Raw genomic sequence first — 24,713 nt, forward strand, 5'->3', positions numbered from 1 at the left:
ATTATTATTATTATTATTATTATTATTATTATTATTATTATTATTATTATTATTATTATTATTATTATTATTATATGAGTATTTAATTAGAAGCTGTTAATCATGGAGAATGAGGATCTTAAATACCAGGCGTCTTGATTACTAGATAAAAAGACAAGTGACTGTTTGGAAACGGCGCAGCTGAAGGGGAGACCAGGCAGGCAGGCTGAGAGAGAGAGAGAGAACAATGGCACAAGAAGAGCAAGGGAGGAATAAACACTCTGGGGAAAATAAATCTTAAAGAACTGGATACAGCGAATAATCTAACACAGTAAAATCTAAACACAAGTAAATAAGCAGCTGAGTTTAAACTGATCTAAATATAAAACGAGTGACAGACAGAAAACAAAGAAGAACTAAGTTTGAGGTGAAATAAGCAAGAAAGTGTTTAAAAAGGCAAACAATGGAGAAACTTCAACATTTAATAAACAAACTTTTAACACCCACTTAGTGTTTTTTTTTATTTTCTTTATAATAAACTAAAAAAACATAGTTGATGATTACGAAAGAAAATTATAAATGGTTGTCGGTTTTGTCCAAAGGAAAATCTGAAAAATATGGCGTCCATTTGTGTCCAGCCCCCTTTACTCTGTTACACCTGAACAATTTATGTAGTTTTCCTTTGGGATCAACTTTTGAACTTGAATTTAAACAAATCCCAGCATGCAGTATAATGTCAGTGTAAATAGTCAAATAGGTCCCATAGGCATGGGAAGACGAATAAACAGCAGAAGACTTGAGAGTGAGACTGAGGTGGAGTGTATTCAAAAAGTTCGTACGCTATAATGGCCCAGTCAAAGTCCAGGATCAAATCCACTTGAGTGTCTGTGGCAAGACTTGAAACTCTCCGTCCAATCTGATTGTTAGCTGAGAAGAACGGCGTAAAAGTTCAGTGTTTAGCAAACAGAAAAGAGGGAGGAAATGTGAAAAACATTTTTTGTTTTCAATGTTTATATATGTGTATACATATATTTTAGCTCTTCAAAAAAGAACGTCATACTCAGTTTGTATTTAGTCCGTCATAAAAAAAAAGGCGAGACTTTCAGTAAAAACAGATCATTAAAATGATTGCCTGCTTGTAAAAGCCTAAACCACACCTAATTACTTTAGATTTTACTTCCAAGGAGCCAGAAACTCTTGCATTCTGCTAAAAATGATTCTCATCTATCGTCCTGCGAGGCCTTTTCTGAATCTCTGTGTTGACTTTGGCTCCTTTTTCACTCGCTTGCTGCCGAACTGCTGCAAATGGGACASGTAGGGAGGGAAACAAACGGCGTGTAATAGTGTGTAAGGATTAGAACAAAAACCCAGTAAACACAGAGACCCATCAGCTACTGCTAGTGTCTCTCCAAGAGTCGCCTTTAAAACCTAAACGTACAACGACTGAGTTTAAACCAGTATAAAAACATAAAAAAACAGAAGGTGAGTGACAACTTTAGAAATGGCAATATAATATTAAAATAAGAGTTATGCACATGTACTAGTTTAAAAAAAAAGGATCAGAATAACACATCTTTTCATTCAAATCTTTGTTGAGCAGTTACAGTTTTTCCTCATAAGTCAATAAACATGACGGAGTATTAGGGCGAGGCCGAGGGACAAAATGAAGTTAATTAAAGTCATGATACTAGGAGAAGAAAAGTCACACGAGAAGTCATAACATTATGTGACGTGTAACGACAGAAGAATAAAGTCAGTTGTAATATTAGTAGACTGCAGAAGCAATTTTATGATAACTCCTAAACAACAAATAATTTTAAAAAATGACCGCTTACTTTTATATGTAATTGTACGACTTTTATCTGGGAGTATTGCGTCTTTGTTCCACTAATATTATGACTTTTTTCCTAATAAGATTCTGACTTTATTCTCATAATTGAAAAAGAAATGTCTTCGTCTGTAATAAATAACTTCTTTTCCCTCGTGAAACAAAATTAAACCCGGCATCTAAAACATGTCACCTCTGGGTCGGGTTCTGTCAGACGTGTTCTGCCAGAAACTCGTAGAACTCAAGTCCCGACTGAGCAGCCGGGCGGTGTGACGTTCCCACAGACAGATTTCAACAGAACCTGATGACGCTGATGGAGACGTTCCAACTCCAGGCACCTCCAGCATCAGCCGGACCACTTCAAGCCCCGTTCTTGGAGATGACTCGGCTGGTACTTATAATACATGCGGGACTAATAGCGAGGCTGGGCTTCAACTTCAAACACGGGGTTTATGGTAAAACTTTGGCATGCAATCCTGCACGCAGCACGTACACGCACACACACAAACCCGACAACAAATTTCTCACATTTAATGTGCAATCCTTCCAGCTAACAGCCCAAACAGACTTTGAAGTGCGTTCCACTCGTCTATTAATGGGGAACGTTATTCAGCCGGCGTGTTTGAAAAAAAAACAACAACAAAAAAAGCCCCGCTTCGCATTGGAAAGTCGATCCGAGAAGGCAGACAGCCTGTCTGATCACGGCGGACTGCTCACACGCTGGCGATCGCAAACACGCCCAGACGCAGTTAGCGGTGAAAGCGGAAGCCCTGTAATTTATAGAGTTATTTACTCTTCTGCGCGCCTTAAGGAGCCGGGGCTAATGAAGAATCCGACGGTCATGACGGTGGAGGGGAGCGGGCTAATTGGACTGAGGTTTCACGCTGGTGGAAGGCCTATTTCCCCAATCTGGGAATGTCTGAAAGGAAAACCCGGCTCGAGTCAACGATTTCCTACAAACCGTTCATTGCTGTGATTGAAATAAAAGCTTGTTTCTGTTTATTCACAGATAAATGTTTGTATTTCTGTTCTTGTTTTGCCGCCTCCTCTCCACCGTAGCCTGCGACTGTCATCCGGTCGGAGCAGCGGGGAAAACGTGCAACCAGACAACAGGCCAGTGTCCCTGCAAGGACGGAGTGACGGGGATCACTTGCAACCGCTGCGCCAAGGGTTACCAGCAGAGCCGCTCCCCCATCGCGCCGTGCATAAGTAAGCTGCCACATTTTCAGCAGGAATGCGCCGATAAATAGGCAGATTCTCTTCATTTCTGGGAGATCGGTGATCGGCCGATGCTTACATGTGAATCCGATCTTATCCACCTATCTCATCGACCTGAAGGTCCAAAAATCAGCCACTGTCCTCTCTTGCTCTGCCATGAGAGAGGTTCGACTGACAGACCGGCCCATTGGGTCATGTCTGCATCTGTTTTCAGTTCAAAATAGCCACCCCACTGTTGCCATATCTAGCAACATTTCAGGAAAAGAAAATGTAATCTGCAGGCCAGGCCTCTTAAAGATCGTTGATCAGTCAGAAAACTCCAATCGATTTTTACGCAGAAAAAATAAATACGTATTTGTTTTCAACATGGACACCCTGAACTCTGCTGAATTTGATCCCAGTTAAATCATCTTAACACTAATCTAAACCACAAACTTTAATGTGTTTTTTAACAGGCCAACAAAACTCAGCATAACTGTGAACTATGAAGAGTAAATAAGAATAAAATCATCCCAAACAAGGCACACATTTGTATTGCGCCTGCTTTACTTCCTGTGGAATCAAATGACTTCAGAAATCCCGAAATTACTAAATAAGATTAATGGCGAAAAAGTGTAATTTAATCTCAGCATAAATCCTATAAAGACCTCTGAGGTTCTTTTCAGAAACATTAGCGAACAAACAGTGTCCTGGACATCGAGACACAGGACAGTTCATGCAGAAACTTGAACCACTTTGAGGTCATAGCTCAAGTTTTGAGCATCTTCCTCAAATGTCTAAAAATGGAAAAGAGGACGATAAACATGGTGGTGGCAGCATAATGCTGGTGATTGTCCACCTTCAGAGCTGACATGAAATTGTTTACATTGAAACACATTCATTCATTAGAATGGCCTAGTCAAAGTCCAGATCTAAGTTGCAATTGAGAATCTGTGAAATGTGAAAAATGCTTTTCTTTTTTTCCTTAATAGTAAAAAAAAGAAGAAGACAAAAACAAAACAAAGCTGTAACGCTCCACTATTAAAGTAAATCTGTTTGGCCTCTGATTGCTATGCAACCAGAGAGGATACTTTCAAAATAAATAAATAAATAAATAAATAAGAAGTAATAAAATGAAAAAAGAAAATTGGTTTTCACAGCTTCTCCCTCATCCAGTCTGGTTATGGTTGAGTTATTTTGCAAAGAAGAATGGACAAAATTTCCAGTTTTTTAATGTGAAGCACTTCTAGAGACAATTTAAAATATGTTAAAGATGATACTACAAAGTGCCTCATTTCAGGGGGAGGGGTAGTGAGGTGTGAATACTAATGAAAAGTACAAGAAAAAAAAAGATTTTTTATGAATTTTTTTTTTTTTTTGCTTACTTTTCTTTCCGGTTCACATTTCTGCATTATTTTATGTTGTTCTATCACATGAAACCCCAGTAAAACCCACCGAGGCAAAATGGAGGGGAAAAAACACTTCATGTGTATAAAAGCTATAAATTCTGAAGCCAAAGCCTAAAGATTAGAAAATTCTCACACGCTTATCGTCTACCAAACCACGACTACGCATTGTCGTCGTATCTTAGCACCGTTGTTATTATTATTATCTTTTTTCTTTCCCAAGAGATATTCAGCCTTTTAAACCAGCAGCCTGGACAAACAGATCGTTAGGACTCGAGCGAGGCGGCCATGTTTGTCTTCAGCGCCCGCTAACGGTCCCCTCTCGCAATAAATCTCCTCGGCCACTCCGAGGGAAGGAGCGGCGGCCGACGTGTTCATTGGCCGTATCTGCAGATTCCAGACCTTCTGCAATAAACGCCGCGCAGAGCAGAGATAGGCCGCTGGTACCTGCTGTAGCTGGCTGCCACCAACGGATAAGATAACGGCGATGTCAAGGTGGACGTGCCGGCTATTGTCCCCCCCCCGTGTCGCCGAGGCGGACACGACTGGACGTAGTGTGGTAACTAAGGGCCGGGGTCTAATAAACCAGAGGGGGGTCAAAGGGTTCCCCAAGACTGTGAATGTATTTGGTTTCTCGCGTATATGTATTTTCTTTTACAGATAATGTCTTTTCCTTTTTAATGGTATGTTGTAAAAAAATTTTGCGATATCAAACTTTCTGCCAGCTACGAATTTAACAAGACCAGCACAATCAGTGCAGGGAGAGGGGAACGTTTATGGAAAACCCTACAGCAGAGATGCAATAAAATAAAAGAGAGAGAGAGAGAAAGAGAGAGACTCGCAAATGGGTTCATGCTTCTTTTCTTCACTTTTCACATTTTATCTTATAACCATAAACTTTAAGACGTATTTTATTGGAATTTTGTTTGACAGAGCAACACAGCGTTGAGTGCACATGCGCTTATTCAAATATCTAACATCGTAGCAGAAGCTTAAAAATCTTTAGCTCATTGTTGTAGCTTCCCCAGCTTATTTATAGATGTAGTGATTTTAATATATGTATATTTGAGTTTGATTTAAAGAAAATAACATGAAATTATGTCAAAAAAAAAAAATTGTTTAACTGATTCAAATAATACTGACTGTTCTTTAGCAGAAAATGTTTCTTCAGATTTCACAAGTTATACAAGTAATTTTACGCGGTGTAAGGAAACATTTGGTATAATCTGCATTTAAGAAAATTATATAAGTTGTTTCTTTTTAAAAAAATAAAAAAGAATCTGAAAAGTGCGGCGTGCATTTGCGTTCAACCCTCCTTAGGTTTTTATTGGGCAGACGGAACATGCTGCCTTCAGAAGCCACCTAAAAAGTACAAAGTGATTTAATTTTGATATGTTCAACTAAATCCCAGAGGGGAAACATGGTGGTGGCAGCATGATGCTGGGTTGAATGTTTGTTTGCTTTGTTTTTTGGGACATGCACCACAATTTGGATTTCTAAATCTTTAGACTTTACGACACCCAAAAGAATTCATTAAAATTTTTAGCAATTATGAGATAAAATGTTATAATGTTCGAGGGGTGTGAATACTTTTGCAAAGCACTACATAGGAATTTCTTTACATTTTTTTTTCAATGCTCTGTGGTGAAATTCTGTCCTTAAAATAATTTTAAAATCCTAATCGTTTTTTAAAATTATTGCTACAAAAAAGTGTCATTTTCATCTCTGTCTTACAGAAATCCCTGTTGCATCTCCGACATCGACTTACAGCAGCTATGAGGAGCCGTCAGGTGAGCGACCAGAACGTTGTTGACTTCTGCAGCACTTTTTCTGAGCTTTAATTTTTATCTCTGCCACACCAAACGTACTTTTTTTGGGAGCGATTTGATGAAATAACAAATCGAGCTGTTTCTTTGGGGCATATAATGATACGTTGGCGTATTTCAAGCGCAGGCGCCGACATGAGCCGAACTCGGTGAGATCAGACCGCTGCTGATGTAAACTCCAGATATTTTGCCAGCTCTCCCTGCGGCCTTGTCGCCTGTATTCCCAGCCTGCCCAGCAGCCTCCCCAGAGCTTCAGCTCTAATCTGATTACATGCTTCATTTGCACCAGTTTGTATTTCTATCAAGGTTGGCTGTGCCAGAAGAGAAGCCCTGCTGGACCTCATTGTTCATGTTTCCCCCCCACTTCCAACAGGAGTCTCCGTGTCGGACCGCCAGCATAATATGATTCGTTTCCACCTTTTAAAAGTTTATTTCTTTTATTTTTTTAAAAGAGTAGGAGAGCGTGATCTGGGTTTGTTTGAACAACCCGAGTCACCTCTGGTCATCGATCAGCGACTCCCCCTCCCCCCCAAACCCTCCTGACCAAATGAGGCGCCACTGACTTCACCAAGCTTTGTTGCGATCCTTCACTTCCTCCGGCTTTAGCGACCCGCCGAGAGAGTTTGGATTTGTTGTCAGGCGTCTCCAAAGACGGACACCACCCTCCAAATTAGGAGGAGCACCGGTCTCCGGGGGGACCCCCGCTGGAATGAACGTGGGCGCACAAAAGGGGCGTTTGTCCTCGCGGCGGGAGATCGGACCTTAATGAGAACTGCAGGCGCAATGGAACGCACCGGCTGGTGCGCCGCTGGGCTAATGTGTAACTTTGGCTATCAAAGGGGGGAAGCATGATGAAATCCCCCCCCCTTAGATAAAGAGCACCCCTCCTTTTGCCCTCGTCGCTTCATTTGCATGGAAATCAAGCATGCTCGATATGGACTCGTCAATTTTCATTTACTTTGGGATTTCCTCTTTTCTCATTTTCTCCCCAGAAAGGAGCCGGGCATTCTCCGACTTCACTTCTCATACATGAATTCGATCCTCATCTCGCCACTTTTTTCTCCCCCCGTTTTTTTTTTTTTGTGAGAGGGAGGAGAGGGCGTTTTTTTCTTGCTCTATCATTACCTAGGCAACCTCATTCACACAGAGCATAATGGGGAAGAAAGGGAAAGACTGGACAGAGGGCTGGAAGAAATAATGAAGTTTGTCCATATTCAGGCGAGCTGAAAGGTCTCTCCCCCCCTCCTCTCTCTCTCTCTGTATTGCCCTCCCCCCTCTTTCTTTCTCTCTTCAAATTGCCCTGCCCAGCTTTCCCATCCGCACCCTCAAAAAATGCCCAAGGCTTATTGCTACCCGCCCTATATCACTAGGCTTTACTTCTCTGCTAGCTTTTGGCTTTAAAGGGTTCTAATTTCTGACGGGGTTCACTACCCCCCACTTCCCTCCGCCCCGCCCCGCCCCAAGTGACCTTCTTTTACGAGGGGCTGACCTTGGGGTAACCCGCACAATAAACAGCAGGACACTGACGAGAACGCGGGGCCGTAATGGGAAACATGGAGGCGTAGAGCAGGAGCGTGCTGACAGACACGGGAGGATGTGTGTAAGCTTTAATCTGTTTCACACTTTCTCCAAAGGCATCCTCGAGTGTCTGGGAACAAAAGTAGTGTGACACTCAGTGCTAAGGGTGTAACCAGATCGTTGCACGAGACGATGTAAAAACTCTGATTTGTTGTCCTGAGAGAAGACTGCCTTGCTAAGCTCTTCGCATTTGCTGTCAGCTTTACTTCATCCAGTCAAGTTGGTGAGAGCTAATGTTTTGAGCTTTATGGGCTTTAAACCTTGTACCAACGTTTGAAGCTCTTTGACTGTCGTTTTCAAGCATCTCAACGCGGTTCCGTAACTTTTCCATCTTTTCCCCATCCCTGAAGCCTGTTCACCGTATCTTTCATCTCCGTATCTTTTGGCTTCTTTAATAGCCACAGTGTCCGCTACCACTCCCATTAAATTCTCATTTTACTTAGTGCTGTATTGCCTTTAGTGCGGAAGTTACTAAAGGCAATACAATAGTAACTTGACTTCCTCAAGTTACTAAAATGACTTGAGGAAGTCATTTTAGTAACTTCCTCAAAGACCCGCTTGAACTAGCACATCTTCTTTTCAGACCTTTTGTCTCCTTGTTAGTCTCAGCAATAGCAATTATGTATTCTTAGTGGCCATGCGATTAGCATCTTTAAAATATTTCAATGTTGCTGCCAAAAGAGGGGAAAAAACACTTCACCAAAGACGTAACGACTGCAGTGTAGACGAAACAAGATGAAGTCCTAATCGAAAATGGTTTATTAATATCAGATAAACTTTCAATAATATCAGATAAACTTTCAAATTATCAGGTCTTGAATTAGCAGTTAGCTAAGTGATCTAAGTGAGCATGCAATTAGCATTTATATATTTCGATATTTGTTGCCATGATTGTGAAAGGAGAAAAAAAACACTTCTCCCACAATTGTTTTGTTGATGAAACAGTATAAAGTCCAATTTCAAAACAGTTTAGATAAACTTTCAAAGTAGTGGCGAGGTAAAATAGGAATTAGTTTTTGAGTTGCGCTTTTGTGTTAACAGTCAGTTAGCAAAGACTTTAAAGAAAACGTTAAAGAAGCCTCCATTGTTTTAAAGCATTTATCTGCCAGCATTTTATTTACTTGGTTAAAAATAGAAACTTTAACAGAGATGGGAATGACATATAAGCATTTGGAGCGTACCACAACTGGGTAACTGTTGTTAGCAGCTAACAATGCTAAATTAACAGCTAGCAATGCTGAATTAGCATCTGAAAATCACCTCAAAAATTAACATTAGAATGTAAAAAATGTTTTTATTTCAACATTTTAGGAGTGCCTTTACATTAGTGAAAACATAATTTATGAATAAGTCAAGTCACACCTATATACATTTTTTAAAACACATTTTGTGATTTGTGAAAAACTCATGGCACTGTATGGCATAACATTCCTGCCTAAAACCTTGGGAAAATATTAAGCAATCCCACTGACTATATTAAACAAGGAAGCACATGGCTCTGCCCCCTTCCATTTATTCCCAGGCTCATGAATGCAGCACGGTAAACATTAAAAGATTCTGCTTACCATGTTTTGCTGGTAAGCAGAGATAAAAGACACAATTACATAGATAATGGCAATTTTCACATCAGGTTCTTCTCGTTTTGGGCCAAGTCCCGTGCTGATAATCCAGCCAATCAAATCAATCAGAAGAGCTTCTTCCCCCAACTGATAACTGCATCCTCTAGCCAGAGAGCGAGCGTAACGTCCTGGCGACATGCTGTCCATGCTGCATTCAGGGGCGGTGGATAAATGGAAATACACCGTTGTGATTTGTGTTTTCTTTTGTGGCAGGAATGCCAATCATTGTCTCACTAATATAATAAAGTGATCCTATATGCTTCATCCATATATGGTGCTAGAAGAATGAAGATGAAATTGTCCAAAACCCTTTTAATTTTTTTTTTCTGGAAAAGTAACGAAGCATTTCAGCAAAAATCTTGGGTGTACACTGTTCTTTATTGTTCAGTTTCAGTTGAGGACACGTATTACGTACAGACAAAACAGAACGCTTTATAGCCTTGGCTAATTTGCAGTGAACACCTCCAGATGACCCTTTAACAACATAAAACAGCTTAAAAGACAATTAAACAACACAGCGGGACAAAATGCTGTACATAACATAAATCCTAAAATTAACTTGATGCAGACGGTAATGAAACAAGTGCCATGATGGTGCCATCATGGGACGGGTTGTTAACCACGACTACAACCCTGGTCTTCCTTAGGTCCAGTCTTAAGTCTAAAAATCTTCCAGCCTGGAATCGGTATCAAGACTTGAGGGAAGGATTTCCACATATTATCAACTCCCACAGGAAAAAATCTGTTTGCTTGAAGAGGTTTTGTAAAAAGGTTCCTTGCAGTTGTCGCTGGACGCACCCTCCGGATCAAAGAGGAACCACAAGGTCGCTAAACACCTGAGGACCCTGAACCTCCCATGGTCTTAAGAGACGGGGTCATTTGGACTCCATGAGATGTTAACTCTGTGTGCAGTAAAGCGTGGTGGCATCGACCCCGCGTGCGCTTTCTCAAGACTTTTTGTGTGTGTGTGTGTCTGTTTGTGGTTTTGGGAACTGACAGTCTGATAGGACAATCCAGTCGCTTCTCAGCTGTCCGATCGTGACATTCGGCGCACTCCTGAATGCGAGGGTTAAAAATGTATGATACGTTGCAATATTGAACAAAGTTCTCAAAGTTCATCGTATTCAGTTTTTTCCCCTTTATTTATGTTTTTCAAATTATAGTTGAGAATCCAGAACACCTGAAAACTGCTCAATGTGTCCATTTATCTTTCAAATTTAAATCAGAGCTACTGATCGCAGACCGGTCCCTTGAAGAAAAGCAAACTCAAACTGTTTTTTTTTTTTTTTTACATTTCTCTTAAGACAAGCCTCATTTTACCTCATTGACAAGCTCCGAAAGATAACTTCTGACCTTATACTCACCAGGAAATTTGTCCAAATTTCCTTGTCTGGCTTGCCAACAATGTTCCCTTACTAAAGCACTGTAGAAGCCTCAGCCCCTTAGAAATGTACTTATTTTTTGGCAGTAATTTGAGTGCGCAGCAGAAGAAAAGAGACAATTACAAAGACAATGGATGCAAATTATTTCTAAGTGCAAGTGGCTAAAGTTAGCATGTGTTCTTTAGCATTGTCACTGTTGCTAAACCAAAGGCTCCTAATGATCCGCTGTGTTCGACACCGAGCATAGATTTTGAAAAACATAGTTTCAGTTTTGAGAATAACTGAAAACTGAAAGGATTAAATGTTAGGAAATAATTATTTTCTGGAACATCACGTTCCGCCACATCATTTAAGTATGCATGCTGTTTTTCTGTTCCGCTCCCATCCCGATTAGTTTGTGCCTGCTGGGATTAACAGGCTGGAATTCACAGCATTCCACCGCAACGCAACCGGGTGCTTTACTTTTCCATTAGGTCGGGTCATTTTAGGTTATATTTTACTTTCAAATTGAAGGACAGAATGAACATCACCAGCGACTCCACTGGTGTTGCCAAGTGGTCAGATAATGATTAGCCAATTAGAATCATGCAATAGCGTGACTGGTTTATTTGAAATAATGAGTTTTTCCAAATAGATTGCTTAAATCTTTTCTTGTTCTTGCTAACCCAGTATTGCATCTGGATGGATTTCACAGGGGCAAAGTTTTAAATATCACACAAAGCATTTAATAAACAGCTGGATAAACATCGCTAACATGTACCTCCTCTTTTTTTCCTTTGTCTAATTGGCAGATTGCGAGTCCTACTGTAAAGCCTCCAAGGGAAAAATGAAGATCACCATGAAGAAGTACTGCAAGAAAGACTTTGGTGAGTGAGTCCAGCCGCAGACAGGAATGCGGGCTTTGCACACCAAAGTCCGCACTCGTGAGGTCAAACGCCTCAATTATTCCCAGCCCAATGACGTTCAATCTGTGCCCCGAACCGTCGTCTTCGTGTCTCCATTGATGATTTACTGAAAACATAACTGGGCCACGTCGGCTTCTGCTGATTAGTCCGACATATTTTAAAGTCTCTGATGTGGGCTGTTGAGAGGTCTGCCCTTGAGCGTGGTTGTGTTTTCAGAAATCCTATCTTAAGTGGAAGACACGGACAGCGAAAACCGAGCTTTTCAAGATACACATACGCTCGCCAAGGCTCTGGCACTGGTAATTGCTCATTTTCTGTGCCGATTCGCTCAATCTGATTGCATTTCCGAGATGTTTTCCTTGACCTATTTCCAGGTCTTATCTCTTGTGATAATACTCTGGGGGCTTCTGGGAAGGTTTGAATGGAAATGTTCAAGGACTGACTTGAATTTCTTGAAAGACATTTAGTGCATTCAGCAATGCACTGCCAGGATTTTATACATCAGCGATGTCTAGCACTGCTTCTAATAATGTAGTTTTCTACAAAAATAGTTTTTTCTACCTTGCAGGATGTAGAAAGAACAAAAATACTTCATAGTTTCCACAAGGAAATCTTTTAATGTCTACATTTATTTGAACAACTCTAAATGTGCAATACCAGTCAGTTTAGTTATCAGTATCTATGTTTAAATTGATCCATTTCAAAAGTAAATTCACTGAATGGAAATACGTCAATTTGAAAAACAAACTCCTTTTGAGATAAATGTTTTGGCACCAGGATGGTGTTTTTTGCCATATAAAAATTGGTTTATTTTGCAAAACCGCATCAGAAACATTTTTTACGCATCACACAACTCGCATGATCAACAACAGGATGTTGCTACTGGCGGAAACCACAAAAAAGAAGACAACAGGAAGTAGTTGTGTCGTAATGGCGCTGCATGTTTTTTAATGACTTATGTGAGCAAACATATTCACATGTGATTTAAAAAATTTTATTTAATGGAAACACTGTGATTGCAAAATGGTGTTTTTTTTTGTTTTTTTTGTTTTTACACTTGTGGAATATTGACGAAGTTTTTTACACGTTCGTAATGGAAACACAGCCATTGGCACAAATGTCGCATCAATTTTAGATTTTCAATGACGTGCTTCCGCTCTTCTTTCTCCAGGAAGAAATATTTGCACTACAAGTGTTTGCAAACAAGAATTTTTAGTAAAATAAAAAACAGATTCATCCTGGCTTTGTTGTGAATGTTCTTTAGTCGACACTGGATTGAAATGAAAACGGGCGACTGCCTGATGTTAGGATGTAAAGCACCTTGGTGCTGAAATGTGCTGTGCACAGAAATAAACTTGAAACTTCAACTTAAAATACGCAAAATACTCTGTTATATTCCTATCTTCAACCAGTCAGTCTAGTCATGTTTTACTCTTACTCAGTTTGATTATATCTATTATATCTTCCTCGTGTTTTAGTTACATTTTGATTCATTTCTTAGTTTCCCTGTTGGTTCTCTGTCTCCTCTCACAGCTGCAGCTCGTTACTAATCAGCCACCTGTTCTCTATCCACTAATTAAACTCACCAGTATTTAAGTCCTCAGCTGCCACTCAGTTGCTGCTGGATTTCTCTGTTGCTTACTTCATGTTCTCCTGTGTTTGTTGTAAAGTTTTGTCAAAGCGACGCGTCATCTGTCTGCGTTTTGGTCCTGCTGGTTCACGCGTCATAACAAAGTTATTGTAAAATAAAACACAAACATTTCTGTTTCCATCCTTTATGTGAAACTTCTCAGACTCACTGACTTGTTTCAAACTTTTTTTTTTTCTCTGCGATCTTTTCTTATTTTTCTGGCTTTTAACATTTTTTCAGTACATCTGACATCACAAGAAACAAAAGGAGAAAAAAATATATATATGGTTGATTCCTCAACTTTATACAAGTCAAGTTAGCTTTAATGCTCATCAACTAATGTATATGTGCAAATACAGTGATAATTTAATGCTCATGCCCGATGATTTCTTGGTCGACGGTGACTGAAGCATTTCAGGCCTGCACAGAGATTGTAATTTATTGCTTCGTCTGACTGCAGAGCGCCAATGTTTAAATTGGGTTAATCTTGTGGCAGATCCTCCAAAAGACTGAAGAAACAAGTGATGCCTTTGCCAGGATGCTTCAGAGAACTTGGTCTGCTTGTGCAATTTGGGAAAACTTTCAGGAGTTTTACATCAGATCTCAATCAGATTTATTTATGTAGCAGATTTCAGCAACAAGGCGACTTAAAGTGCTTTAAGACGTAACTGAAGCGTCACACAGTCACCAGTAACAAACATTACATTTTGTCGAGTGCCGTCACATCAAATATGTTGGTTGACGTTCCGGTGATTATGGGTCGAAAGCAACTGTAAAAAAGTTTTAGTCATGGTTCAAAGGAACTCGGTGTTTCAGCTGTTTTGCAGTTCTCTGATTCAGTTCCAGATTTGTGGTTTATAGAGAACACAGCAGTGACACAGCGCTGTCTGCGCATGAAGGCAACATAAGAATGAGCTGAAATACCTCAAATAGCACTAAACGGGCAGACCAATCAGGGTTGGTAAAGTCTAATCCCCAACAGGTGACGTCCTGCATGCTTTTGATGTTTTTCTGCTCCGACATTGCTAAGCTGATTTACTCAGCAAGTCATCTGATTCTGCAGAGGCGTCATAATGAGCCATTCATGTGATGCAGGTGTGTTGAGACGAGACAAAATCTAAAACCTGCAGGTTACTGGTGCCCGTCTACAGAAGCTGGCCACCTCTCTAGATCAACGTAGATATGCAAGAAGGGCCCAATCAAACTCCAAATCGAAGTGAGAGAATTTTAAACAGAGTTGCATTGTACAGCAGCCGCTTTAGGGGAAGGCGTACAGTTTAGTAATCGCCCAATTCCCGCTTGTGTAGGTCTTTCTGAACTTCGAAATCATTATCGGCAAAATTGCGTCGGTTCAGCAGGGAGGCAGATTTGGTTTCTTTTTATATCATCCAGATGAACGCCGGCCAAATGTATTTTAGTCCCCCCCTCGCAGCTGAGTCCACGCTAATTCAGTCCATTTGCAGCATTTGGAGACGAAGCCATATGCAGTCATTCTTCATATTTCCATTGACTTGAATCTCAGTCGTCAGCGCTGGGAGCAGCGGCGCGCCTATAAATCAGTCAGGCCCGCTTCAAGCAAGGCGTGCGTGTTGCCGTTGGACTCCTCTCAAGGTTTTGGAAGCAGATGATTCTATCCCGAGTCGAGTCGGCGAGGCCGACGTCGGCGCTCAGCGTGCGTTCCCTTTGCCACGGTCTAATTCATTTCTCAGGCTTGTCGCCTCGCTTTTGTGGGGCTTCAGAGTCTCCTCTCTATTCTTCCTCGGGAGGGAAGTACGGGATGCAACCCCCCGCGTGTGAGTGCTGATGCAGGCCCCCTGGGGGTCACGGGAAGGGGCCCTCTGTTTAAACACAGTTGTGCGCTTCGCCGGCGCAGAGCATTCCTCGGGGCACAAACAGGTGGTAAATTAAGCAAACGGTGACGGATTGCCACCCTCGGAKAAAGAGAAATATGTTTTGTTTGTTCAATTTTTGTTTTTCATCAGCGCCGTAGCTACGGAGACGGCAGACACAAAGGGACTATATTCTCGCCCGACGACCCTTCCTCTACACACACACACGTATACCCCTCCCTCCCTCTCTTTGCTGTTGGACGGAGGACAATGAATCAAAAGATCCACCCGGCCATCTCTCCGCAGTCACCCAAGGATGGAGGGTCCCTGATCATTCACTCAGCTGATAACCAGCAGGGGACAAGGGCTTCTGCGCGCTAATTAGGCGAACTCTAATTTCATTAGCCTCTCCTCCCCACCACCACCCGTGTCAAAAGCGGCAGCAGCAGCAGACCCAAAGAAGATCAACTCTGTGGGAAGTCTGGCTAGAAGGGAGACTCGGTCAGCGGCCATTGTTGGAGCTCGAGATCATCCTGCACTTCCTCTCCTCGACAACGCCACTTCCATTTTCTAACTGGTGTCTATTTAACTTAAACCAAGTGGCACAAGGTGTGTGTGTATGTGCATGCCTGAGGAGGGGGGTTTGTGTGCGCTTCAATGCGCCCTGAGGTCTGAAAACACACTTGAGAGTGAAAGCAAGAGAGGCAAGACACTGACAGGGAGCCTGGGCCCCTGTGCCACAGCCGGGTCTCCTCCAGCCGAGTCCATCGGCGATCCCCGTCCCCCCGCCGGATTCTCACGCTGCAGAGTTGGATGGAGTTCTGGGAGCAGAACCCCGGACAGCTCATGAGGTCGGAAACGCATCCTAATTCTCCCCCGGACCTTTTTTTTTCCCCTGAGGCTGCGAAGACAAATAGTGGCCCCAGGCTTCTACCCCATCAACCACCCCCTCCACCCTCACTCACACCCTTTATGTGTCAGGATGAAGGAGAGGGCTGCAGTGAATGGCAGGGCTGTGAGAGTTCGCTCTCCTCGGCCCAACAGGCCTTCTTTCTCCTGAATTTGTGTGCAATTTGCTCACACTGCGCATTGAGGGACGCACACTTGAACACCCCGATTCATTTTCTGGTATTGACAGGGGTTGACTGATGAAGACTGACAATGAAAAGGAAAACTTTCTTTTGAAAAAATAAAAAAAAAGATGTGTAACTTTAGTTTTTGCATTGCCTTCGTCACCCTTGAACCCTTTTTTCTATTTGGTTACATTACAGCTGCAAACCTGGTGAATTTGGTTTTGGGGTCATTTGTGACCTGATGGTGTTTTAACATCTGATAGTCCAATAGACTCGGACACCAAATTTGCAACGTTTGTTACATTTTCAGCTGCTGTGGTTCACTTTCACACTGCACTGCCAAACGAACCAAACGCTTAGAGAAACCTGAGCCTTCACTTCACCTGTGTTCACCAAGAACCACAAAGGGAAACTACATGAAAACCTCCAAAGAAGACGATGAGCGCAACTTCTTCCTTCACAAAATATATATATAGATCTATATTAAAAAAAATGTAGTAACAGATTTTAGTGATTGTAAGATTTCTCTTTGGTAAAAGACCATGAGGCATTTCTTCTGCTAGCGTTAGACTCACATGTTTGTTTTTGGTTGTATTTGCCCAGAATGCTTTGCACTATATTCCTCTTCCTGTTTTTGGAGCGGTCTCTGGTCCGCTTGGTGTTCACATTTAAACTGCACCAGAGTTCACTTCAACTGAACAGAGACAGAGGTGTTTAGGCAGACCAGAGCTCACGTTTTTGGTCCACATGAGAGTTCACACATCAAACCAGGCTTTAACCTAGTTTGATCAAAGCGAAGTAAACAGGACTGGTGTGAATGCACCCTAACACAAGGTGGCACTTAATTGTTAAGTGGACTATATTACAGGGCATTCTGGGTAAATGCAACCGAAACAAATGCAAGAGTCTAGTGTTAGTTTGAGAAATGACTTGTGGGCTTTTACCAATGACGACCTCTAAAATCTGATGCAACTCCATTTTTGTTTGAAGAAGSAAAGTTTTTGTCGTTTCCTTCAGCAGTTCGTGGTGCAGTGCCACCACAGGCACTGTGTGTGTGTGTGTGCGTGTGTGTTATATCTTCAGCTGCTGTAGTTTATTTGACGCAGTGCAGTGTGAAAGCAAACCACACCGGCTGAAAATGTAGCAAATGTTGCCATTTTGGTCTTCAATCAAAACAGGATTAAGTCTACTGGACTCCCAGGTGTGAAAATGCCCTCAGTTTCCCACCCATTTTTATGCTACAAATGTAATTTGTTTTCTCGCGTCATTATTATGCACAACTGTTCCGTCACGTTAAATCCCAAGTAAAATGCATTGAAGTGTACTGTAAAAAAAACGAAGAAAAAAATAAATACCCTGGACTCATCAAAAGTTTGGTGTTGAATAAAATCAGTTTGCTGCTTCTTGAACTCTGTTGAATTTGGCTCAGATGAAATCACTCCCACAGTTTTAGGTTTAAAAAAAAAAAAACACCATCCACTCATGGCATAATTGGACATTCCTGGCTAAACTCTTAGAACAAAGCCCTTCACTTCAAGCACACATTAGCTGCTGAGCTGTTTATCCTTATTGTTGCATTCACTGTGACATGGTAATCACTAACTCTGCTTTGGGCTCGACTCTTTCTCTGGTATGAAAATATCTACCACAAGCAGAGTCCCAGATAGGTAACAGGTTTTTGGGAGCGGGGGGAAGGGGGATAATTTTGTCAGTTTTCAGATGTTCAACGCTCCAACATCACACCTGACGGATCAAATGGGGGAAATAAATTGACTCCGAAGTTCTATTATTTGCAGATGTGGAGTCGTACGCATTAAATCCGTTCAAAAGAAGTCAAAAATCCAGCTCCTCCACCGGTGACCTGGGTGCTCTTCGTTGGAAAGTTGTCGTTGGGGTTTCCTGTGTAAACTGGTGCATATTGGCGAGTGTGTTCGCTTTGTGGAGAAGGTCAGAGGTCAGAATTTAAGGGAGGAGCCGGTGACACGCTGCGTCATTTTTATACAATGTTCTCTAAATGGTTGTGGAAAAACGGTGGAGTGGCAACTTGAAAAAAGCTTTTATAAGGACTATATATTTTTTGCACCTGCATATTTTCACCCTGAAAATGTTGGGAAAAAATGATTTTTAATTCACATTTAATACATTTGGTGTGGAAAAGAACCGCATTATTACAAACGTTCATATTTAATCAGTCGGAAAATATCGGTGTACCTGCTATTTTGTAGGGCTGAAACAATTAATTGAATTAATCGTGAGTAATATGATTATTGAAGTAATTGTCAGCTAATTTGGTAATCAATTAACTTAACTGGCCTTCTTTAGACTCGAAAAAAGCCAATTGCTGGAAGAACAACATACTCAGAGAAGTACTGAAGCCAAATATGTACAAAAATACATGACTTTGCATTTAAGATACAAATTAACTTCTTTGTAAATATAACTCAAGTGGCATAGTTTTAGCTTCACCTGGTTCAAATTCTGTTAAAAACAAACAAACCAGTTAATCAATTTTTTTTTTGGAAGATAGCCAATCAAATGTTTATTTTTCTTGTTTCATAATGGACTCTAATTGTTCAGAGGTTTTTTTTTTGCATCTTTTTAATGTATTTCAAATATTGTTAAACGCTTAAGTGAATAATCGGTACAATGTACCAATATCTTTTATCAATTCAGTAATTCATTAAGCGGAAACTACAACAATTCTTAGCAAACTCTGAATGTTTACGTTTGTGACAGTAGGACAGAAAAGTCTTTTTCTGCCAACAACCAGCTGACGCATAAGAGAGCAACTTATGGTTGCTTACGCCGTTTCGTCCCACTCAATAAGCATACTCTACTAAAAGCTTGGGGTTTTCTAAAATATTCAGTGCCAGATTTTTTTTTCTGCAATAAAATGTGACTCTTAAGGCTTCTTATTTATTCTCAAATCAGGGTGCCAAACGTGTCTGACGTATTTAAAATTGATTCAAAGATTCATAAATGGGGAGATAAATCAGAGAATTATTGAAGTTGCGCAGAAAGCTGTAAGTCTTAACTCACTTATGTTTTCATTGGTCCAGTGAGACTTGTCACCAATCTACACTGCAAAAACACAAAATCTTACCAAGTATTTTTCATGCGCTTCGTATCGCAAATATCTTTGAACAAATGAAATGAGGCGTAGCCAACTCAAAAAACTTTTCAGCAAAATATAGAAGCTTGTAAATCTATAACTCCTTAATGTTGACGAAAAATGAGTATTTTATTTAGGACCAGACACTTTTACCATAAATAAAGTAATCTGGCTGTGGAACCAATACTTTATCATCAATATCAAGGAATTATTAACTGAACAATCTTTATTATTAGCGGGTCCAATCAGGGACACAAACTAGAAGTGACACTAAAATTGCAATTCAATAAATTAACTCCAGTTTTAGAGAACAATGAACAAAAGGTGAATGGCAAAACCATTTATTTAATCAAACAACACACACAAGAGATAGTTCAGCATATAAAATCTGTGCAGAAGTCACACAGTTAGCCTGTTTAGCTTAGCATAGCTTAACTATTTTAAGTGCTGTATTAATTCTATTCACGTATTGCAAATAATTGTTCAATAGCCCCCTTTTCTTTTTTGTGTGCAGTAGTCTGAGGCTAATTTTTCTTATTTTTATTAAAGGTCAAATTCGTCAAACTGGGATGGAAATCAGCCACTTGGCTACGATCTCATGTAAATGTTGCTAAATGTGTAATGTCCTACTTTGAAAATACAAAACAAAAAAACTTGAATCAACAACAAAAAAAATATTGGCAGTTGTAAAACACAACATTTCTGTTGCGACTCTGCAGTGTGGGCAAAGCACTAATCTCTCTAGAAACGTTGCATGTTTACATCCAGACGTTTTCTTTAACTGAACCAACACACACCACATTCTACATGTTACACACACCACATTCTACATGTTACACACACCACATGTTACACACACCACATTCTACATGTTACACACACCACATGTTGCACACACCACATTCTACATGTTAAGATCGTCTAAGTTAAGCTGGCATAAATGACCTACTTCTCTCTCCCTCACTTTTCTTCATAAAAACTTGTTTCTGACCTGTTGAACGTGAAGCCGTTGGAACTTGTTTTTCTTTTTAGCTGTCATTGTGTTGACAATTAAAAGCAAAGCACTGCGTCCTTTTTCTTTTATATATCAGGCTAAATTTTAAGATTTAGTACATTATATTGACACCTTTACAGCTAAAGCCAATGGCAGTCAATGTCGGCAAACTGACATATCTGGTGGGCGTGGCCAGGCAGGGTAACCAATCAGATTTCAAGGTCAGCCTACATCTTGCTGAAAAGTTACTTCTAAATTAGACCAAGAATACTTAAGACGGTTTTGTGTTTTCACAGTATAGTAAAAGATGTCTACTAGCATTCACTCATCGTTCAAAGGTAGCTGACCCTCTGCTTTTCCTCTTCTTCTCCCCACAGCCGTCCAGGTTCACGTCCTCAAAGGCGACAAGGCAGGCGAGTGGTGGAAGTTCACCGTCAACATAATTTCCGTCTACAAGCAAGGCGGCCACCGCATCCGCCGCGGGGACCAGCTGCTGTGGGTGCGCGCCAAGGACGTGGCCTGCAAGTGTCCCAAGATCAAGCCCGGGAGGAAGTACCTGCTCCTGGGCTCGGACGACGACGCCCCCGGACAGAGCGGCGTGGTCGCCGACAAAGGCAGCCTGCTCATCCCATGGAAGGACCTGTGGGGCCGTCGGCTGAGGAAGTTCCAACAGCGCGGCAAGAGGGGGAAGTGCTAAAATAAAGAGTAAAAACGGCTTGTGGGTGAGAGGAGAGGAGAGAGATCGTTGTGACGCCTCCCGCTGGGATCGAAAGGAGAAGAGATGGATGATGGATTAACTGATAGTAATAAATAAAAGGGACAAAAAAAAGTGAAGAGTAGGAGAATTGGTGGAGACTGAGTGCTGCTGCTCTGAGCTGGAGGAAAAGAGAATAATGTTTTTTTAGGAACTTTTTTTTTGTGTGAAGGAGCTCGCTCTACGGTTGTTCCGTTTCTTCGTCTTTGAGGTGTGTTTTATCGTGTAATTGCAGAGTTTGCACCTAATTCCACAGACACGACTCATACGAACCCCCTTTCTTACGCCATGGTGTCGCTGTACAACAACGCTCTTCCCCGCAGAGCCGCAAAGCTCCTTGGGGAGGAAAAAAAAAAACTGCTCTGGAGCATCACGGGACCACACGCACGCCCAAGTATGGAAGGTCGTTCCTGCAGATCTGCCAAACTGTCGTCTACTTTTGCGAAACGTTTAAACCCGTTCCAAGCTGCCAGTCTCTTGTGTGCCATGTTTCCCGGGAACTTCCTGACCACGTAGGCGCGTTACCTCACTGGGTTCTGGGAACAAAGAGATCCAACTCTCTGCTCGGCTCCTACCTGCAGTTCAGGTGCATCTGAATATATTGAGGCATCGTTGAAAAGTGAAATTGTTTTAGTCGTCGGTTCCAAAGTGAAACGCTTGTTAAGTAAGCTTAATGCCTAATATTACCTAAGTGTTAATTTTGATTATCATAAATTACAGCTAATAAAAAGCTAAGCTTAAGTGCTTCAGAAAAAAAATTTAATAAAATATAATGAGAGTAATAAAACAAGGTTTTTAATGCAGAAATGTTGACCTACTGAAAGCCATGTCCGTGGAATGTGAGATACCTTCACTCAGTACTTGAGCTAGGATGATTTTGTGGCTATGCTAAGGTGTTTAAGGGGGTATTATTGTGCAAAATAAGCTTTTTTTTATTTTAACATGTTAAAATGTTGCTCCCTCACATTTTAGATTTTGTTTTTTCATGTTTGAGAAATCCTTTAATCTCACATGGCAACCATTCAGCTGTCCAAAATCACCTGGATGGACCTAGCCCCGCCTTTGAGGCAAAGCTCCTCCTCAGGCATGTCGTTTCAAAGCTTCCGTCTCCCAGAGGACTCCCCCCACTCAGCTCCTTCAGACTAGCCAGCAGCAATTAGCTAACACCTGGTGGAACTAAGCGTCTGCTGAGCTGATTATAGGAGCTGCTGCTCAGTGCAACATTGGTAAAAACGTCATTAAAGGATTAATAGAGGAGCCATGTTGTTATGACTTCCTGAAGGCGGAGTTTCAGAAAAAGCAAGAGCTTCTTAAAGAGACAGAGGCCCAATTTCACGGCATTAAATTACAAAGTCAAATTTGTTTTAAGTCGTATTCAATTTAGCATTTTTATAACAATTGAACAGTTACTTTATTGTGCTATAAAATGACAATATGTGCATGGAAAACACAAAATGCTGCCCCTTTAAAATCCTTTTCTTATTCAATCTTATGTGATGTCACTTTCTGAGAATCTTAGATTTCACTTATAAGTATTTTACAGAATCTATGCGAGTTTTTACTGTTGAAATAAATTCCTGAACCGAATTCACTTTACAACGATTTTCCGATTTATTGCGATGCACCTGCAAAATAACTTATGGTTGTGACCTCTGCAATGTAAAGTAACTGTGTGTGTGTGTGTGTGTGCATATGTCATTGTTTTTATCTGTTGGTTTTTGAAGATGCCGATTTTATTACCTAGAGAGTAGAGTAGACGTGTCAACGATGCACTTATGTTTTTTTTTGTTTGTTTTGTTGTTGTCTTTTTTACTAGTCTGAAGTTTTCAAACTTCTGGAATACGTCCGCAAAATGTTCCAAATTCGTGGAAAAGACGCGCGCTAGTCGCTTAGCTAGTCTGAAACCTGACCTGCCTCTCAGACCAACTGGTGTCTCAAAGAAGAATCTAATAATGGACTAAACTTTGTAACATCTTTTAGAAACGCCACATGCTCACCTTTTACTGCTGCTGACAAGCCTGATGACTATTGTGAATTATTCACATTTATTTTCAGAAACATTCAGTGTTGAAAAGAAGAAGAAAAAAAAAACCCTGTGGAGTGATAAAATGTCACAGATGTTTATTGTGCAAGTGCGTGTCAAGTATTCATCACCTCAAAGTGTCTTTTTATATTTTATTTCGAAGAGATTCTTCCATCTGTACTCGGTACTCGACATAAAGGCATGACTGACTGTCTGTGTGTGAAATAGCTGTATAGTATTACTCCCTTTCTCCTCCCCTCTCGTTGTTAAACCATTAACCTGATATTCTGTGTCTATATGTGAACCTAACCCTTGTTTTCAACATTAGAAGCTTAACGAGCGGAAATTAAGAAGAAAAAAAAATGGCCGCCGGTGTACACGGACCCTGGAGATCAAAGTGCCGCGTAACTCCGGTGACTTGGAGTTACGCCTCCACGGTACGATGCGCCTCTGTCCTCTGCGCATCGTACCGTTTGTGTTTGATGGAAATCTGATTACAAAGACTCTGCGAGCAGGACTGGGCCGAAACGTTTCCTCCCCACTTGTTTTATTTGTTGTTTTTTTTTTCTCGAGCTTTGTTGCTGAAAGGTACTTTCCTACCAGACCGCTCGCTCTCCGTAAACAGAACCCAACTATTTTCTCCTTGTGTTTATATTCCGGCTTGTAAATGTTGTTAGGAGTGTCCGATGCAAAACGGTTGTGTAATGTCTTGTAATACTAATATATTATGTTTATCATAAATGAATATATTTAATGACACATGAGATAATGTGACTTTTCGTCTGTTTATTGATGACCTGAGCGTCTTTTTTTTTTTTTTTTTAATCATTTCTGCACCAGATTTTATGGAGTAAAAACAAAAAATGCTGAATGACTCCATTTAAACAGTTTTGATTCCCACCACAAACATAAAGTCCATAAATCTTCATTTTAATGTAGTTCAATTATTTAGAAGCTATCCAGAGCAAAGGTTGATGTCATTAATTTACGTACATAACTGAATAAGCACATTTCAAGTCAATTACGTAATTTGATCCAAGTTCTAAAACTGTTCAGTCACTTTCAGTTTATTATTCAGATTGGAAAACTTCACCTCAACAGAAAGAAACCTTCAATAAAACAGTCTGCCACGACACAGACGGCAAACATTGGAGAGTCGCAGGAGAAATTGGCAGAGGAAGAGCGGTCAGTATGTCCTCCAGCTAGCTAAACCTAAACTACAGCTGCTGATAACCTGAGATACTCTAGAAGTTCAAACCTGGAAAGTTTCATAAAGTTTTAGTCTTAAAAGTAGAGCTGGTGTCAGAAAATATCTTCCTCACACTTTTAGAAGTTCTAGGAACAAGCAGTAAACCTACAATCTGAAAGCAAACAGTCCAGCCCTGAAGTTTCAAATACATGACTAGAGTTTCTCCATCTCTTGGACAGGATATTTCACATTTTGGCAACCATCCAGAGGTGAAAGAAGGAAATCCCACAAACCTGTTTAATATGGGATTTACTTCTTWATAGGTCCTCCGTCGGTGCTAAATGTCTGCAGGTCACCATAAATCAATAACTGCTCTCGGCAAACATTTC

The 24,713-nt window shown here is 40.9% G+C and overlaps 1 protein-coding gene across 3 annotated transcripts in view; it reads left to right on the plus strand.

The window, feature by feature from the left end:
• ntn1b (netrin 1b) overlaps positions 1-22,104 on the plus strand; it is a 60,870-nt gene extending 38,766 nt beyond the window's left edge. For all 3 annotated transcript variants that reach the window (XM_008415455.2, XM_008415454.2, XM_008415453.2), the window contains exons 4-7: positions 2,867-3,016; positions 6,147-6,200; positions 11,607-11,681; positions 20,736-22,104. In XM_008415455.2, the coding sequence (XP_008413677.1) occupies positions 2,867-3,016; positions 6,147-6,200; positions 11,607-11,681; positions 20,736-21,055 (599 nt within the window). In that variant the 3' untranslated portion in view covers positions 21,056-22,104. The remainder of the gene's footprint in view (positions 1-2,866; positions 3,017-6,146; positions 6,201-11,606; positions 11,682-20,735) is intronic.
• Positions 22,105-24,713: the final 2,609 nt, after the last annotated feature.

The sequence above is a fragment of the Poecilia reticulata genome, linkage group LG8 (assembly GCF_000633615.1).
Source record: "Poecilia reticulata strain Guanapo linkage group LG8, Guppy_female_1.0+MT, whole genome shotgun sequence".
Taxonomy (NCBI): domain Eukaryota; kingdom Metazoa; phylum Chordata; class Actinopteri; order Cyprinodontiformes; family Poeciliidae; genus Poecilia; species Poecilia reticulata.